Source organism: Amphiprion ocellaris, chromosome 12 (genome assembly GCF_022539595.1).
Source record: "Amphiprion ocellaris isolate individual 3 ecotype Okinawa chromosome 12, ASM2253959v1, whole genome shotgun sequence".
NCBI classification, from domain to species: Eukaryota; Metazoa; Chordata; class Actinopteri; family Pomacentridae; genus Amphiprion; species Amphiprion ocellaris.
The window spans coordinates 24,378,127-24,397,802 of record NC_072777.1 but is presented as its reverse complement, the minus strand read 5'-3'; the positions used below and the strand labels follow the sequence as shown (position 1 = coordinate 24,397,802).

Below are 19,676 nucleotides of genomic sequence, written 5' to 3'. Positions count from 1 at the left end.
AAACAGGGAAGTTTGGAGGAGTGTTTGGACAATTCTGACTGTCTTATCATGCATGCATGTTCAAACAAGCTTGAAAGCGTGTCCACACATTTTCCCAGGCACATCGTCACACATAAAACCCCACTGGTGGTTGTAAACTAGGAAAAGATAAATACTTCCTAAAACATGTTGAGCTATGACTTTTTGGGTAATCTTCCCAATAAGCAACTCCATATTCCTAGAATTGTGTCCATACTGGATGATAATGCATGTCACCATTTGCACCGAGTGTGAATGTTCAGTGACAAATCAGGAGGTAATGAAGTTTTTATGTGGTAAGGCAGCAAGTATTGTGTGGATGTATGCAGACCCACAAAACCTTCACATTACGTTACACAAGGGTTTTACAGTATAGATGCCTAACCATGACCACCCCATAAAGGTTTCATGTGGATTAATGTTTAAATTAAGGTAGATTTAGGATTACTTAGGGTGTGTTTGCATACCTCTCCACCTACACAGAGTGAAGGACCATGGGATGCAATGACACTACGCATTGGTGCAATGCTGATTGGGTGAAACATCTTGACCAGGAAAGGGAACTGCCACTGCAGAGTTCAAATTAGCACTGCTTGTAGCTGAAAATACAACAGGCCTGCCAGGAATGTTCTTTGAGTCACTTTAACATTCAGTCTCACTCCACTATCTAGAAGTTCTTTTCCTGCTGTGACTTCAATCTTTTCCGTCCCGTGTGGCAAAAGCAAAAGGACCACCAACAGCACAAACACAAACAAGAATTATCAACATTTCTGGTTGTTTCACTTCTTATTGACATAGTCCCAAGTGGTGGTGGACACATACAAGGTAGATATGCATCTGCAAAGCTCTGCTTAGGACTTCTTACACAACTGTTCAAGGCATTTTCTTCCTCATGAAGCACATGTAGCAAAGATTTTAGAGTCATGGATCCATTTCTAAAAACACAAGATACCTTTAACCTTTGTTTGTTCGCAATAACAACATTCTTTTTTGTGATGTTAAATGACTGCTTTTGTTTCCTTGGTTAAGGTTAAAGATGGGTGAATAGTTTCCTAACCCTACATATTTCATAAATACTGTGTATTTGCCAAGACCAAGATCATTTTATAACCATAACTACACTGCAGTTGGCATGTTCAGATAGTGAAGAACGGGAAGATTTTCACTTTTTTTTTAATGTAGCTTTGGATAGGATCCAGAGTTTTGCTAAATTAGTCCAATATCAGCGTTCTTGTCTGTCAGCGGGGTTGCAGGAGCACACCTGCAGTGCAGCACCAACAGTGCCAGAGCCTGGAGCTAGCTGCACCCTACAGCCTTTAGAAGAAGAAGAAAACCTTAGCAAGAGCACAGTTTGGCAGGAAGAAAAAACAGGTTTATGTTTAGACTCAGCATGTATGTTGGAAAAGATCTCAGTATTACTTTGGTTGTGTAAATCTGAAGCACGATTAGAAAGGAGGTGTTTTGTTTGGGTTAATTTAGTATGGCTAAACACATTTGTTTCAGAGCTGCAGAACAGTGGCTTTAAAAAAGATAAATAAACAGAGAATTTACCAAAATTTTACAGATTCTTCATAAACGGAGGAATGGAGTTTGGGTCATGTAGTGATGAAAAATTCTTTTGACTGGAACATATGACCACTTCCAGAAAAAGGTTCTGGACAAAAAAAAAATATTATCTCTAATGAAAGGTCAATGTTATAGGATCTAAAAAAGACCAAGATGCAGCTGTAGTGTGTTGCGCTACAATGAGACGAGCTGAATGTAAGATGATGCCATCAGCTTTAAGATTCGTTACTGTTTTTGTTACGATGTGGAACAGTTTTTACCATTTTTTCCCCCTTTTAGCAATATGCTGGTGTTTTAGTTTTCCTGTTTTGTGACATTACTGATAATAACTTGTAAAATCTAGTACTCACTTCCATTTTATGCTTGTTCCTGTTCTATTGTTAATCAGTTCTTCTTCTTCATTCATATAGTATGAAAAGAAATATATTAATATCAGTGTATTTAAGAAACTGTTAGCATAACTTTACTACTTACTTTACTCAAACCTACATGTTGTCCTCACAAATATAATGCAAAGCAAAACTGAACTCGTATTTTGTTTTACTTTCTTGTCATATAGGTAGTGCTGAAGAACTCAACCCCTGTTGAACTGGTGCATCTTAGCTACACATCATCCATCTTCAGCTCAGTGTCCGAGTGGTTCCTCCAGTGCTAGCTGTACTGAAGGTAAGCAGCAAACCAGGAACTTTGGCACGTCTTAGAATGATGTAATTGTAATTCAACTACTACAACTACACATGCATCCTGTTAGATTAAATCATTATCGCATCATCTGTATAATCAGATGATGAGGTATCATCTTGTATAACCAGGCTTGATAGTAAAAATGGCTGCGATGTCTGCACAACCAAAACAGGATGTTGTGTTAACAGAATAGCTTATGTGTTGATGTGTTTGAATTTGCTTCAGATGGGAGAACACTATTCAACAGCATTAATGGGGAGTTACTCGATCTGTCTGTCATGAAAGTACCACAAATCTATGCCATTTCAGGTGTTCACGTAAATACAAACTGAGCTGAAACGCAATTAGTTGATTGGGTTACGAGTATGAAGTCTTTAGTTTTAGACTGTTGATTTGGCATAACAATTAAAAAGGGTACCCTTGGCTTTTTAGCAAGTTGTGACTGATATTGCTTTGTACTGGTATATACTAGTATGTATGTGCAGGGCAGTATGTGTGGGTGTGTGTGCAAGTGAAGTATTCAATTTTGGTCTTCTCATAGTCTTAAATAGAAATGCAACATGACTCATAGTTAAGTTTTATGCTTTTAAGTGGTGCTTTTATGCTTTAAGTTGAGCTCCTGCATTGTTACTGCTATCATCAGTCACAATGCACTAAACAATTTTCTGTAATGTGTGCAAAGTTGAGATGGTTCACCCATATGTACATCATGAAGTTATTTTTCTGTGGATTTTAAGATTTAAGTGGATTGTACGCATAAAGGTGAGCGCAATTAGTAAATCCTGTGTTTGAGCTCTGTTTGGGTTCTTCATCAATGCAAGGTCTGGACAGCCACAATGCCTCAGAAATAGTCTGTGAAATGAACCTACCAAGATCCCATATGTGGTCAATATACTGTATCACAATGCATATTTCTTTACTTCTTTTGTAACGACGGTGCATTTCAAGGGAGCATTTGGTTCTCGTCAACATGCTGAAGTAGGCAGGTGTGAAGACTTGGACAAATACCACATGATTATGTCCAGATGACCGGGTTGGAGGTTCAGTAGCAGTGCGTACCTACTGATAGTAGTCCCAGTGATGGTGTGTTGGGAGCTGTGCTGGAACAAGTCTGATCCACAGCAGCTCCGTCTCTCGACTTACAGGGTTTAAAGGATCTGCTGCTAACATGTTGGTGTCAAATAGCAGAGGGTACTTTCAGAGGTCTTGGAGAGTTCATGACTTGTTGGGTGTTTTGGCATCTTTAGAGGGTCTGCCAGCATGTTAGGCAGGCGGTGCTCATGATGCTTTGACTCATCAGTGAGCAACTGTCACTTCTGAGGTGCATTTTACAAAATTCAAATGCTAAATTCAAACCTCAAGTCATAATAAAAAAGCAATTGTTTCTCTTTCAATTATGACAAGTGCTTTAGTTTCTCAATAAGCTATGCTGTATGTTTCCACTTAAAAGTTATATCACAAAGTTTTACTTTCCATCTATAATAAAATAAAATAATTTGTAGCTAAAATGAGTCAACTGAGAATAAGCTACAGCTTTGTAGACTTGATCTAGATTGAGGTGGCTTTGAAAAACTGAAAAGTCCAGAAATATCCAACAGTAAAACCAAGACCACCCTTAGTAAGTCCATGTTGGAAGAATGGGGCTCCGTGAAACCTTACATTTACTGACATGAAATCAGACATCCATGTTTGAAAAGAAGCATTCTTGAATATTACAACTCTTTGTTTTTTTATTTTTTAGAATTAAATCAGTCACTCGAATTTTAGGTGTTTGCCTGAACTATAAGTGTCAATTTCATTCCAAAAACTCACCACAAATGTGAAAAATGTTGAATAAATGTGATCAAAGCTCCATCTAAGATGTAAAAATGATAAAAAACACTGCAAAGGAGACCTGAAAATTCTATAGAGATTGTATTATATTTCCAAAAATATATGTACAGTCTATTACAAAGGTTACAAAGCAAAAAGAAGTCTATGTAACAAGAAATTGTCTAATTAAATGATCATACAGTTCTGCCATTGGGGAAAATACTTTTGACCAGTGAATATTCTCAGTACTTTCATCACAGAAAAATAAATAATAAATCGACAATTTGTATTACTGTACAACAAACTAAAAGGCAAAGAAAAAAATCAAAACAAAGGTCAAAATAAAGATGGGAATCCTATCAGCTGTCTTTGGTCCTAAATGAAAAATTATGTACAACTGAAATCTTGTGGGTGACAATAATTCATCTGCGAGATAGAAAAATATAGTGCATTTTCAATGTATTCAGAGCTCTCTACTGAGTAATATGTGTAAAAAACAATATAAATAAAATTTACAAGTTGTACAATTAGAACATATGCAAAGATCCCCTCAAATCTCGGCTCTTTCTGACACAATCGACAGTGCTGCACTCTTTGGAATTATCCACCACCTCGCCAGAGCGGTGAATCTAATTTCCAACTGCTGAACCACAAAATTTGAAAAATAACTTCTAATCTGCTATTCCTGATTCCAACCAACATTCTACATCCTGCAGATTTATATATTTTTTGTCTTTTTACTCTCTTTTTAATTTTTTTTGTGTGTATTTTTTCCTTTTTTTTTTGCTGAAACAGAACCACAACAAAACCTTTTTTTTTTTTTTTTTTTTTTTTTTTTTTTTTACAATTTTTGTCCAGAGTTGAGCAACCTGAAGTTCAGAACGAGGTTGAAGCGAGCTGAAACAGACAGTAAAGTTAATTCTGTCGGTGAAGGTTGCAGGTGATTTGGATGCTGAATCGATTGTATCCTGGCCTTAATCTCAATTTGGCTCGAACTGCTGTCTCCCCAGCACAGGGAAAAAAAATAAATAAATAAAAAGGCGGGGGTGACAGAGGCATCTACCCTGGAGGTGTGAGGACCCTCCTCCTCCTGGTTTTAAAATCAGAGCAGGGAGTCGGAGGTGGGGTTGGTGGGTGAGAGACGGAGTGCTGCCTGTGAACTGGGGAGTTTTGTGCTGACTGAATGACTTTATGCCGGTATTCAATTCAAAGGTCTGGCCAAGGCCCAGTTGCTGAGCTCTGCTGTATGGATAAAGGGGGGGTGTGTGTGACAAAAAGGTCTGGTCAGGGCTAATTTCTGGTGTCTCTTCACAAAGGTGAGTCGCGCAGTGAAAATGGACTAAAGCATGCATCCACGCTAAGCCAGAGATGCTGTTAATCTTGCGTGAAAATGACATGCATCCACAATAGCTTTTCATAGAGATCTCTGCCCACATTGAAGCACTGAATCCTAAAACAAACCCATAATGCAGAACTTGCAATTTAGTTCTTCTTATTTGTGTTGTCGGGCAACAGGATGCTCAAAAATGCTGCCTGCTAAACAGGCATCTGAGCATTTGTCTTGCACATTTATTCATGTTGCTGCTGGGATATAAGCCTGTGTTTCACATCTGCAAACACTCAAGTGTCGTCTGCCCAAGTCCACAAATTAGTGTCCGTGCAGCCACTACGCTACAAATGCTCCGACTGGAATAGAAAGTAGCTTAAGAACACCAAGTACACGTCTGCAGCTGTCCTTGTCTGCGTCCACACAGGACTATAATCAAGGCCTTAGATGAAAAGATTGATAGGACTCTCATGAGTCGCTGCAGTCAGGGTGTGGTTAGCCCAGCTTAGCAGAAAGACACTGTTTAAAGTACAACAACACACCTACCTGCGCCCGCTAAATCTCACCAATTAACACAACACATCAAATGGAAATTTATAAGCTGCAATTTGTGGTTTTAGGTGGAGTTTTGTGCTGAAACTAGTTCTTGGTGAGGTAGGAACAGTCATTTCCCAACATCTTGTCTAACTGCAAGGTTTCAGGGTTTCACATGTGGGCAAAAGTGCTACAACATCAACAGTTCTGACTTCCTAAAGGTGACTATTTGGCGGTTTTGGCAAATAGTTGAGAAAACTTAAAAATAAAACATTAGTGAGACAAAATACATCAAATTCTGATCAAAAATGGAGGCCACAGATCTGTGTAGACAGTTCGAATGCAGCCCAGACTTATGAGCATGTGGACTACATGTGCAGACCATAAGCGCTGATCATGTATTTGTGTAGTTGTGCGCAGACATTGATTTTCAGACTATAACCTCCCCTTCAGAGGTGACAGACTTTAGTAAAACGCAGCCCTTGACAGTGTCTAGGCAGACAGATGCCTTCGATGTTTTCTTTGCTTGATTTATCCACTACTTTCATTCTGTGGCTTAGCATGGACAGAGGTTAAAACCAGAGAAAAGAAAGCGTTTTCAAATGTTTCTGGCTCGATGTGGACATAGTTAGGGAGGCAATAGAGAGAATAAAGAAAGCTTCAAATGGTTTTACTACTTGTTAGTGAGCTCAAGGTTGATTCCTGATGTGATTAGATTTTCTCTATGCAATGGAGGTGGAAAAAAGAAAAAAACTTAAATAAAATGACCGCAGCTTTGAAAATATAGATTTGTCTCTCAGGTTGCAGCAGCAGGAAAATAATGGTTTTCTACTGTGAACACCATTCCTCTTTACGTGACGGTTGAATAACTGCATTTTCTATCAAAGAATACTGCACTAAAACATACTCAACATAGAAACTTTCCTTTCTTTTTTTTTCTTTGTTGATTTATTTATTTATTTTTTTTTTTTTTTTTGAAGTGGAGACAGATGGCACCAAATAGGTTGATTGGCTTTTAGCACATCTTCTGCAAAGCCCCCCTCGTCTCTGTCCTCTCCATACAAAGCCGTATGGAAGAAAAGCACAGCAATCTTAAGAAACACTTTAATGCATGTTCCGTCACATCTACGCCTGCGAGGGATGAGCGGCGGAGACGCATGAATAAACAGGCGGAGCCGCATGGCTGCCTGCAGAGCCGGGACGGAGGGATTTAACAGCACGGTCTGCGTCCGACGCAGGCTCCATCGTTTGGTCCTGCATTTTCATACCCAAACCCTAAAAGGGCTCTTTGATTTCTGGGCGGCGCAATGTGTCAGAAGATGACGTCAGCATGGCTAACTGGCACCTTTCTAGTGTTTCAGATGGTGTCGCTTTCATCTCTGCAGCCACTGAATTCAACATTTCCATGCCATGTACGATTCCCATCAAACTTTTAGCATATCATAGTGGCAAAAGACGACATGATTATTTCATTTGATGACTTGGCACGGCAGTTTTCTGAGCACTTTCCAAAACCGTTTGTAGGTCAAAGAGGTACATTCCTTTTCCTTTTCCGGCAGTGACTGAATCTTTCCAAAGGGTTTGTCTCAGCACAGCACACACATGCATTTTCCTACCTAGCACCTTTAAAAAAAAAAAAAACCTCAGTTGAGGACCGTTTCTACCTGGTAATTATTGCTCTTTTTAGTCCAACTCTTCCGCTTCGCCGACTGTGTCACTCGTGGTATTAAACTGTGTCCGTGCACATCAGTTCAAGTTCCATGTAAAAAGACATCACGCTACAAGGAAAACAACAAAAAAAAAAAGTAGGGAACTTGTCCACCCCTTGAAATGAGCCGCAGAAAGCATTGCCATTGAAGTGCCTAAAATAGCGGCAATACTAAATCTAAACACATTTTAAGGCAGTATTACGTCTACTCTTTTCTTGGATCCACCCTTAAAAACTGTATTTGCAGCTGAGCGATGCACCGAAACAAACACCGTGTGCAACATTTTAGGCAAAATGATGGCAAATCAATATGCGGAGGCTGCAATTTCAATACAATCTTTCAACTGTGCTGAAACATTCTACTCAATAACCAAGTTATTGTTCTAAAACTCTGTTTCCCGTAGTGAACACTAAGACGAAGGATATTGCTACTCTGATATAAAAATCTGTTGATTCGAAGAACAATTTGCCTCCCGCATCTCCTCTGTGTTGCACTTATCGGAAAAATTTGATCAATAAAAACTTCTGAAAAGTCGAAATCATGTGGAAAGCCCACTCTGGTAAGCATGTGAGGATACCATTTTCACTTCAACAGCACATGAAGGAAAACACAAGTCACTGCAAAGAGTCCAGCACATCTCAGCACAAAAAGTACCTTTTAAATCTGCAACCTAAAAAAGTTCCCTCTGCGTTTGGATAAAAGAGTTACCCTGTTGTCACGTCCACAGAGAAGAGCAAAAAAAAGAACCTTTGTACGTGACACGACATGTCACTGTGGCAGACACACATAAAAATAACAAAATTAGATAAAGAAAAGTGAAAACCACCGCAAGTAGACAAGTCGTGTTTTTGTTCTTTGTAAAGGAAAATCCATTGCCATGGTGTGCACTTAAATCATCCGTTAAGTTAAAGAAACATAAGCGTCAAACTCCTTTTCCAATGCACCGTTTGATATGTAGGTTGAGCTCGTAAGCGCTTCTACAAAAAAGGAAAACAAGTTGTCTTGTCCAGGTAGTTTCTTTTTTTGTTGCCGGTTTTTTGCCCTTTTCCTCTCTTCAGTGCCCTTCTGAAGATGCGGACCACAATCTTTCACTGAGGAACAAAGGAATGATTTCACTCCAGACACAGCCGGAAGAGTCAGACATAACAGACGTCCGTTTAATTTGACGATTATCCCGGTTATGTCTCCGGGCGCTGCTCCAGATCAGTTTTTTTCGTTGTTTTCGCCCCGTCCGAAGGCGGCGTCCATCGCAGCGGCTCATCACACCTGGACACCTGTGCCGTGGAGATGCAGCATCTGGGCTCTCATAGTCTGTATGCTGCTCATGATCTTTTTCTGATGGCCCACCAGCGTGATTCCCAAGCTCATCACGTCCCTGCAAGACGGGACAGCACATCAGTCAGCGCACCACATGACCACAATATGGGGCAAAACAAGTAAGATTTACAGCCTGAGTGTTTTTTTTTTTTTTTTCAATTTTAGTGAGTAAGGCGGCTAAACATAGCAGACTTATTTATGAATCTCAACACATTTTAACATCAATACCAAGGACGCTGTAGCAAAATGTATGATCTGATGTAGTCTGAAGGTTGGTTTTCTGAGATGAGTTTTGGGGAAAAGTTGAGATGGGGACAGACTGCACACAAATATTTATACCTTCTTAAAACCCACACATGACATGGAAATGAGAGACGTTATCCTATGAGATGATGGATAAGTCACAGAGCTAGACTAATATGCCCGAGTGTGGAGCCGCCCTCAACTTGTGGATGTGCATGCTGATGGAAAAGATGGAAAAAATGATCTGAACTTAGCGGGGCTGCAGAGCAAGCTATAAAATATTTGCTCATAAAACAATAAAAAAGTTGTTGTATTGGTCAAGACTGTTAGGTTTAACTGGGTGACTGTCAATTCAACTCTACCTGGCCTCCTCGAAGGCACCGGTCAGGTAAGAGATTTTGAATATAAAGCTTTCAAAAAGCTAAAACTGAAAAAATAACAGGCTGGAATGTTTATTGTTTCTATTGTTTCATTTGATCAGCAGTAGTTCTCTTCTGGTGTGCTGTGTTGTGAGTAATAACTTTTTATAAATTCTAAAATACTAGCAGTAAGAACAAAAGGCAGAATAAAAACCAGAAAGGACATGGTGGAGGGTTGTGGAATTACTGTACTTAAAGTAGTATAGAACAAAAACACAGTTCTCATAGCAGCTGCACTCGCAGTATCAAGCCACAATCAACAAAACTCAGCACTTTGTATACATATTTACATTAATATCCAACCAAGAAATGATGGAAATATGCTCTTTGGGTCCCTGAATTGCTTGTATTGTGAAAAATCTGTGTAGAAAGTGTCGAGTGTCATTGAATTTCACCCTAAATGACAAACTGCAATCTAGATATGATTGGAAATAATGAATAAAAACTAGGTTTGACACTACTCTTTTTTTGAACTAATCGAATGAGTGCACTGGAAATTTACAGTACACTAAGGCAACAGGTAAATGTGCAGGAAGTGTTGTTTGCAAAAACAGCTAATTAAAAATGGAGCAAAAAAATCAATACCTAGCCTTCCTACTAAATAAAAAGTATAGCAGTAAAACAGTGTTGAAATAAAGTCTTCTCTCTGATATATACCTGTTTGAGATAAAGACGTGATTCTCTCTGCAGCTTGGGTAAACAAAGCCCCAGGGCTACTATTTGAAAATTTATGGTAAGTTACTCAAACTCGTAAATGTCATGGTATGGCGCACTACCACCTGAATACAAAGGTACATTTGTTTACTCAAAGGGAAAGTGTAGGTGAGATCAGAGCCTAAACGTGGTTGGTTTTAATGCTCTCTACTGATGCTTCACCCCCCGAGGGCTTCATATCCACTTACTCGATTGACATCCTGGCCACAGATTCCAGGGAACTGTAGCCAGCTGCTGTGAAGTTGTCTCGGTATCGCTCCATCTTGATGGCTTCCAGCCACTCTCCCACTGAGCGGAAAGCGGTGAAGTCTGGTGTGCTCTGATCTAACAGTGGGCTAATTGGTCTGCGGGATGAGCACAGAAAGACATTTATGTCTTATGTGAAAAGGAAACATTCAGTTGAAAACACAATCAAGCAGCAGACAAGACAAAGCTGCGACCAAAGGCATCCAGCAGTGCGGTAAATTGCGAGAGGAAAAAAATTGCTGATTGGAGGCTTCAATCAATAAGAAAATCACAAATAGATGCAGCAAGCCAGCCTCTGCTTCTGAAAAATGCTTTTGTCAATATCTTTTTAATCTGAATACATTCCTGAATACATACCCCCATACAGTATCCATCTAATAAAGTGCTTTTTAACCTGTTATAACCTCTTAGTTCCATCTCACCTCGGGAAAGTATGTTCTGACTGCAAATAGAATTCATTTGACAAACGTCAGACTGAGGTCTGGAGTTCTCACTGCACTCCAAAGTACTAAGAACTCGTTATAGAGATTGATTTAAAAGCCCTGCTATTGACCATAAAGCCATGGAAGCTGCTTTGGGGTATCGATCCCCCAGGATTTATCTTTCATCTTTGAACCGGAGAGACTAAATCATCCTCCGGACAGCTCAGATCATCTACTAATGCGCTAAAATATAAGTTAAAATTCTTTATTACACAAAGCCACATTTGAAAATGATTCATTTGGGACTTCATTTCCTTACCTTGTACACGTTCCCACTGGGGTTTTCAAAGTGTTAGGGTTGCGGATCATCTTGTCAAGGATGCCGACTATCTGATCGAATTTGGGACGTTCGGCTCTGTCTTTCTGCCAGCAGTCCAGCATTAGCTGATGCAGGCCTGGTGGGCAGTCCATGGGGGCTGGAAGACGGTAGCCCTCCTCTATAGCCTTTATAACCTGGAGGAAGCGAAACAGACAGAGGTGTCAGCATCTGGAATCATCCGAACCCTAAACCCTTTAGGATGACCCAGGAACAAAACTTACGGCAAAACTAAAAAACTCAGCCAAACTTCTTACTTTCTATTGGCATCAGCTCTTGACCCTACTACTGTAACCTGAACTCTTTAGCATCAGCCTTTAGTGTCACCTCTAACTCTGGCCTTTAGTTTCTCTCCAAACTTATCCCCAATCCCACAACCTTTTAGTGTCGGCCTTGAGCATCGCATTACCCCACGCCTTCCTGACAGCCTGAATAATTTACTTCTCTCCAGGCACATTTCATCCCTTTAACAGAGTTTGTAAACAGCACTGGAGCTTAATTAATTCATAGTTACCTACAGCAGGTAGAGCTGAGGAATGAATAGCCTAACCAGATTTGATAGTTGTGTGCCAGCTTTGTTGAAGCAAATGGGGAAATGAGGACTCAAAGCAGAACCATTTCGAGCTGCTACGCTGAATTGGTTTGAGAAGGAACAGCACGGCATCCGGTTTAGCATAATGCTTTATTTCTTTGTGACATTATTCCACTAATACAAGAAATATTTCATGTCCACTAGCTTCTTCTGTGATAATGAGGCTGCCACGATCTTTTCTACTGTATTTCCTTCCTGCTCTAGCTGTTAATGATCTCCTCTTCTATCTGTGAAGTCTGTTGGCAAAAAAAAAAAAAATCTGATATGGTTTAAACAGCCCCTTTACATTGTTTACATTTTATGTCCGAGTCAATTTCCTCATCAGGGGGAAGTACTCAGGCTGGGAAAACTAGTTATGTAATGTCTCCTGTGGTACATCTGTAATGCAAGCTGGAGAGATTTTCAGAGTAATTTTGGAAAGTGACTCAATCTAGAGACAAAAAGTAAAAATCTCTTGTCCGATACATCCCCAGTTATGACCATTTTTATTTGAATCTGTCTCTCTCAAATGTACAGAAGTCAGATCCTAAATGACCAGAAAACTGTTAGACATTTCGCCTTATTTTAGGTATGTTTTACATTGTTGTTGAGATGTGGTTATACAATCAAGTCTAAATAGGTAAGCGCATTAGTACTCACAGTTTCAAAAATGTTTTAAACAAATCTGAATATAAATGGACCCTAAATGTCTCCAATAGCACACCACTGCGTAGGTATACTGCATGTACATTAACAGTACAACCAGATCTAATCGAAAATAACAATGGACACATTATGCATTAACATTTGAATTCACTTTAAAGTAAATTGTTCGGATTTGTTTGAACAGTGCACAGAAAAGCTGACTGTATGACTCAGCTTTGTCTAACTAGTCACCATATCTCTACAGCTCATCACAATCCGTTGGCAATAATGGCCAAAACAAAGGAAATGAGATCCAGCGTGTGATAAATAAACAACATTTCATTTGACACTCGTGTTAAAAAAAGGTTGCGCAATTTATTCAGCTCAGGTGCATTACCAAAACCAGAACCTTTTCTCTCATTTACTGATCCCTGAAAAGGTTATGCATGCTTTTATTTTGTCCTGACTCTAATCTAACTGGGCTCAGTTGGAAAACAATCTACTGTTCGAGCAAAACTCTGCAACTATGCTTTTAACCAACTCTTTTAGTGTTCATATTACAACAATCCCTGTCAGTGTGCGGAGGCCAACTGTGAGTTTTAGATTTTAAGGAGACATTATAAAGTCAGGTTTGTGGTTATATTTATTAAAGTCCCTGCTACAGTGCAAAAGGAGTCGTTTCCCTGAGATTAATTTCCTACATTGGTCATGTGTTCAAACAAAATGCTATATTTATACAGCTCTGGTAAATAATAGAGAAGATCTCTCCGCAGAGTCTTTAAACCTAATCTATTGTCACTCCACATCTCGCCTGCACTTTAGCGTAGAGTTCATTAAAAGCCAATGCTGTGAGAACAGTAGATGCAGTGGGCACTTTGATTTGAGCCCCCAGCTCTCCTGCCTTTTATTGTGTGGATAAGAAGCTGTGTACGTTTCTGCATATATATTCATCAGCTCCTCCTGTCAGGACTGCTCAGACAAGAATGAGTCATGGAGGGAAAAAGTGTCAAAACACTGAAACTGTTGGGAAAAATGCAAATAATGTTCTTCCTGTATCCCCCGGAGGATGTTTGCTGACGTCTTGACAAAGCGCAAAAAAAAAAAAAAAAAAAAAAAAAAAAATTAGAAATATTCTGACATTGATGTCTGTCAAGTAGCGGAGCGTCAAAACACCACATATGCCACTTTTATGCCCAGCCATCTTGTTTAGCATTTCTAACATCTGATTGTTCAATCAGCAGACCTCTGCTTTGGAGTGCCGGAGGATCTTAATCGTGTTTATCTAGGATGCTGCAGGTGCTAAACCCTGGAAGCCCATACAGGAATCTTAAAGCCAGAACTCTCTTCGCCGTCCGCCATCAATCAAAATGTGTCAAGCGTCCAAGAATAAGGAGCGGCTTCAAGTGGTCTGGTGACTGCCGCGGTTGGACTTTCTCAGTGGGAGTTGGCAGGAAAGTAGGCAACAGCACTCAGAGAACTGCGGGTGAGTCAATCATTATAGCAATTTGTGACATTTGTCAAAAAAAATAAGTGTGGGACTTAAAAAAGCAAATGCGGTCTTTTGAGGTAGCAAAGTGTGGACAACATCAGGACTCAGCTCTTACAGTTTATTTAATGGCAATGCTGCAGATATGCTCCAAGTTATGAATTGTAACTTTAAGCCTCTGATAGGTTTTTTATGTTTGCACCTTCAATACACATTTGTGGCACAGTACCAAAAAAAAACCAAAAATCACAACTTTCATAACATCAGTAGCCATAATGGTTGCACGTTCTGGCACTTTGGATTGCTATGACCTTACTTTTTCAGCTACTTTATTGCAGTAAAATGGGTGAGAAAGTCTTGTCTTTATTATATTGTGGTTGAGATTTGACTGGTGGTAAAATAATAGTTATTTCTTTCTAACTTTGGAGTGCAGCCACCACCCGATGTTGCTGACTCATGTTTTGGTTTTGTGCCTCTCCACCATCTCTACTGAGACCTTTAAATATTTCATTTAAAGGTGTCAAAACACAGATAAAAGAGGCAGGAATACAATTGAGGGACTCTTAAAAAAAAAAATGAGAATATTTGTATAGACGCTAGTTTTTACCTACCCTTGAGACATCCAGTAGCTTAAACATGTATCATCTCAAGGCCCAAGCTGAGATAATGTGCTATTAATGTCATCAGGATTATTTTGTCATACTTGAAAAAGCTTCCCCAGAGTCACAGAAAACATGATCCAACTGTTTTCACAGGCTGAGCAAAACTTTCAGTGAGGACTAAACTGGGCTTGATGCATATATTTTGGAGCAACCCTTTAAAATCAGAGGATATCGATGACTTGAACTCTACAACAAAGCAATGCGAGCGACACACACTGCAAAATATGCATGAGCTGTTTGCAGCGTAATTGGTTCAACACCGCTAGTCACACTGGTTCCCATTACCATAAGTCATTACAAACTTTTAAAGACATTTGAATCAAAAGCATTCTGCATGACAAGTGTTTTCCACTCTCGTTATTCATATTAATAGCACCACCAAATCCACGTTCTCAGGACTTCATTTTAATGCATGTCCCACTTCAGGCTTGTTTCTCCTCCAAATGGATTCAAAAGCCATGATTATAGCAAGACTTCTTGAACTAATTAAGCCCAAGGTTACCGTCCCTGCCGAGCTGCTCTCATGAGGGTCTTGTAAAAATAAAATAAAAAAACCCTCAAAAAAAGAAACACAAACTGGGAATTTTGTCTGTGATCTGTGATTTTCTATGTTTTAGTCAGAGGACTTCATCAGGCCATAATTAGGGATGGATTGAGGTAGAATATTACACTCTTACTATTCATGCCCTGCCTTCAGATCATAGTTAAATAGTAATTCTCAGTTGAGACCCTGACTGAAGGTCTCAACTGAACAAATACTGGTTTGTTATGATGATCTTTCATTATCTATCATCATTATTTTCTATTAAGTGGCCCAATTGCCCAGTTTGTCCAGCCAGCATTTCAAAATACAAATATATAAATTTTTTAATGATATAAAACAAAGAAAATCTACAAAGTGTCACATTTGTGAAGCTAGAACCACAGAATGTTTGACATTTTGCTTAATAAATGACTTGAAAAAAAATCTAAATGTTACTGAAAATTAGTCAGATTTTTGATTGTTAAACTGGTTGTGAAATTCTCTGCAGCAAAATGACACACAAAAGGTGAAAATACGAAAATAATACCATCTAACACAGAAAATACCAAAGACCAAATTTCCCCTTTGGGATTACTAAAGTATTTCTAGTCTATTCTAAATACTGCAGCAAAAGTTCTCAAATCGCTGAGTTGAATCAGTTTTTGTACAAGCAAAGATTGATGACGTAAGATTTTGCGAGCCTTTCTGATTTGTGTTTATAAGGTAGTCCGTCAGGAGAATGACGAATTGTATTAGCTGGTAAATGACTTTATATTCGGTAGTAACTCACATCTTGATTGGACATGTCCCAGTAAGGCCGTTCCCCATAGGACATGACCTCCCACATGACAATGCCATAACTCCACACATCACTTGCAGAGGTGAATTTACGATACTGGATGGCTTCAGGTGCGGTCCATCGGACGGGTATTTTGCCGCCCTGTTCAGTAAAATGCAGGTCAGTGGCTGGAGTAAAGATCAAATTCATTATATCCTGCATCTTCCCCTAAAACACCAATTAGAGAGAATTTCAGTTACACACAGGGTCAGAAAACCAACAAACAATTATCACAAATTTTCACAGAAAGACAGATACTACAATGGTAATGCAATAAATGGTTAATAAGTCATTCCTCAACGCTGTGTAAGAGCAGGTTGTGAAAAATCCCACTGGCTGATGTTCAGGTTTTGCTGCTGAGCACCTCTACCAAAGTGCATTCATTAACAGCGTATTACCACTTACAGCTGCAGACTTGACGGATTATTGTTACCAACTTAATGCAAACTTAATTGCTTATTAGAAAGCAATAAACTCAACGACTGTGTCCATTATTATTACATTCTTACATCTGCATTTGGAAGTACATTGACAAAGTGAACTGATCTTAGCCGAAAGACAACTTACTGGAAAGATGTTACTTAAAATAATGAATATTTTGTGTAGTAGCCTAGTTGTAGAGCTGCAGTCAACTGGCAGCTCAATTATCCATAAATCAGTCAATTATTTATGATATTAAACATGAGAGGAAAAATGAGCCATCACAGCTTCAGATTTCCTCACATTTACGAATCTTGAATCAACAATTTGCCGCCCTCAAAAACTTAATTCACCGCTAAATATTGAACTATTACTTCCTCGATTGATTCCTATTGTTCTTGTCTTTATTAAATCACAGTGTTTTTGTATTATTTATGTATGTTACGTGGATATTTTAACTTTTAATTTTTTTTTTTAACATTACTAACTGCTAAAGTTTGTGATTGGTTGAAGCTGTAACGAGTTGTTTCAAATTGTGAACTTGATGATTGATAAGTGTCAAAACACTGCATTTGTCATCAACATATTCCATAAATGAACTCTTTGCCACTGTAACTGCAGACATAATAACCAGACAAAGGGATTTCTCAATACCTGGCAACACAAATGTTCCTATTAAGGGCTTATAATTTAACTATAAGGCAGTATTACATGATTAATTGCCTGTATTAAAGACTTGCTTACAGCTTAAAAAGCCTTTTTAAAGTCTGTCTCACAAGAAAGTTGTGCAAGAATACAGCGTGTTTAACATATTCAAAACTGGTGAAGACTACTTGGCCGTGCTTTCGTGCTTCTGCTCTATTTTCCTGCACCGGCAGTGACTTGATTAGAGAATTCAGACAAGGCTCCTGGTGGAGAGAGCGAGCGCTTTAATTGACTCACAGTTGTTGTGTAGACAGCCTCGGGATCGTCGTCTATCACCCTTGACAGGCCGAAGTCAGACACTTTACATACGAGATTGCTGTTGACAAGGATGTTTCGCGCAGCCAGATCTCGATGGACGTATCCCATATCGGAGAGATATCTCATTCCCGCCGCTATGCCCCGCAGCATCCCCACCAACTGGATGACTGTGAACTGACCGTCGTGTTTCTGTTGGGCGCAGCGAAAACACAGGCGGGTCAGCCATCTTCACTGACCATGAGGGAAATGTAGGTCACAGCACTGCAGCAGCTCCAGCACAAGATTTATGATATTTATGCGCTACACAGATCCTGCTGCAGACTCGCTGCTCTCTGGGACACTTTGTAGCAAAAAGGAAAAGTTTGAAAAAGATGCTGCTTTGAGCCTCTCTGTGCTCCGAAGGTGATACTTACCCTGAGGAAACCATCTAATGAGCCGTTCTCCATGTACTCGATGACAATCATGACCGGTTTTCCTGCAGAAAAAAAAAAAAAAAAAAAAAAAAAAAACGGAGAAAGATGGACAAAAAAGGAGATGATTAATTAATACCTAAACTTTATTTGCTTACAAAATGCTTCACAATAAACCAGCGCGCCAAAACCGCTTGCAAGTTATTTTTAGCTGCGTGTTTCATTGGCTTTTAATTAAAAGTTACCATCTGCTCCTTTTATTACAGTGTCTAAATGAGAAAATGTTAAACAGGGAAAGCGGCTAATTTAATCAGATATAATGTCACTCTAACTGCACCTCCCAAAGCTAAACATACTCTGATGATGCAGATCTTACATGAGCTCATAGTTGGGATTTTGGACACCGTTTACCTCTTGTTACGACTCCCTCCAAATGAACTACATTGGGATGGTCGAACTGTCCCATAATGCTGGCTTCGCACAGGAAGTCCCGCCTCTGCTTCTCCGTGTAGCCCACTTTTAGGGTTTTAATGGCGACCGACACGTCCCGCTTTCCGGGAAGCTTGAGCCGGCCGCTGCACACCTCCCCGAACTCTCCTGTGTGGGATGAAACAATTCATGAGTGAGGGGGCTGGTGGGTAAAAGGAAAAAAAAAAAAAAAAACATCAAGCACTTCACGATGACAAATTTATTAGTGTATTTCGAGACAAAGCAGCTGTGCTGTGCTGGAATACAAATTGGAGTGCGGCATCTTGTTATACTCAGGGGAGTGTAACCAAGACCTATAATAAGACATGCTAGAGATGCATAGATACTGTCATTGACCGCTTCTGTAAAACCCATGTGGCAGCAATTTTTCAACTGTGAGTATCTTCTCCGTGACCGCCTCCACGAGATGCGGCCCACACATTAATTGCAATGAACTTTTTCCCCTCTTTGCAATTGCTCTATCAATATACGATGCATAAAGCTGTGTCCCTTATTCAAGGTGTAAATATTTGCCTGTCAGTGTGATATATGAGAGCACAGAGTGACTTAACACAAAGCTGAGAGACACAGGATGGGCTCACCTGCTCCAATAACCCGCTCGATTTTAATGCAGGAGGCGTCCAGCTCCTTGGCAAATTGATGGACAGCCCTGTTTGGGTCCTCGTAGGTTTCAGGGTCAATGTAGGTTTTGGTGCCTGGAAATTTGACTGTAGAAAGGTAAGAGGATTACTGTTACGATTAAATATGCACACTGCGCACCAGCGGGCGCTTGACAGGCAAACGATTACTAAGACCAGCGATTCAGAGGGAATTGCTGAACAGTCAGCGGCCGGTGTCAGAAAGGGTTTTCACACGGGGAAATTCAGCACAGAGAGGGAGGCAAAGATTTGAATAACCCGTGCGTGGGGCTTTTTGTGAGGCTTTGGTCACCTTTCACCTCCCTGCGACTGAAACTACCTCAGTGAAAAACCTGTCAAACCGGCCGTTTTGGCTCATTCTCTGATACATTCTAGGAAATCAGGATTTTTGATGAACACCGATTACACTGTGCACACAACAGTTACTGCAAATTTTTAATGCAAGCAAAGAATTTTTTAAGCAAGAGTTTTCTAACCTTGAAATATTTTACTGTGAATACCATTTGTCAGATTTTATGTGGTTTAAATTCTCCTTTGAAAATTTTAGAAGGTAATTTCAACTTCTGCCATTGCTTATAATTAATTCAGTGAATATATTCCATCCTTTATGATGAATTTTGGACAAAAAATTCGGCGTTTCCAGT

The 19,676-nt window shown here is 39.6% G+C and overlaps 1 protein-coding gene across 7 annotated transcripts in view; it reads right to left on the bottom strand.

Moving 5' to 3' along the window:
* Positions 1-4,167: 4,167 nt before the first annotated feature.
* epha7 (eph receptor A7) overlaps positions 4,168-19,676 on the bottom strand; it is a 94,627-nt gene continuing 79,118 nt past the window's right edge. For 2 of the 7 annotated variants that reach the window (XM_023275735.3, XM_023275736.3), the window contains exons 10-17: positions 18,976-19,101; positions 18,317-18,502; positions 17,909-17,970; positions 17,475-17,684; positions 16,065-16,280; positions 11,331-11,524; positions 10,532-10,687; positions 4,168-9,025 (exon numbers count right to left, since the gene is read on the bottom strand). In XM_023275735.3, coding sequence (XP_023131503.1) covers positions 8,911-9,025; positions 10,532-10,687; positions 11,331-11,524; positions 16,065-16,280; positions 17,475-17,684; positions 17,909-17,970; positions 18,317-18,502; positions 18,976-19,101 — 1,265 coding nt within the window. In that variant the 3' untranslated portion in view covers positions 4,168-8,910. The remainder of the gene's footprint in view (positions 9,026-10,531; positions 10,688-11,330; positions 11,525-16,064; positions 16,281-17,474; positions 17,685-17,908; positions 17,971-18,316; positions 18,503-18,975; positions 19,102-19,676) is intronic. The other 5 variants (XM_035950712.2, XM_023275737.3, XM_023275739.3 and 2 more) reach the window with 3 other exon arrangements.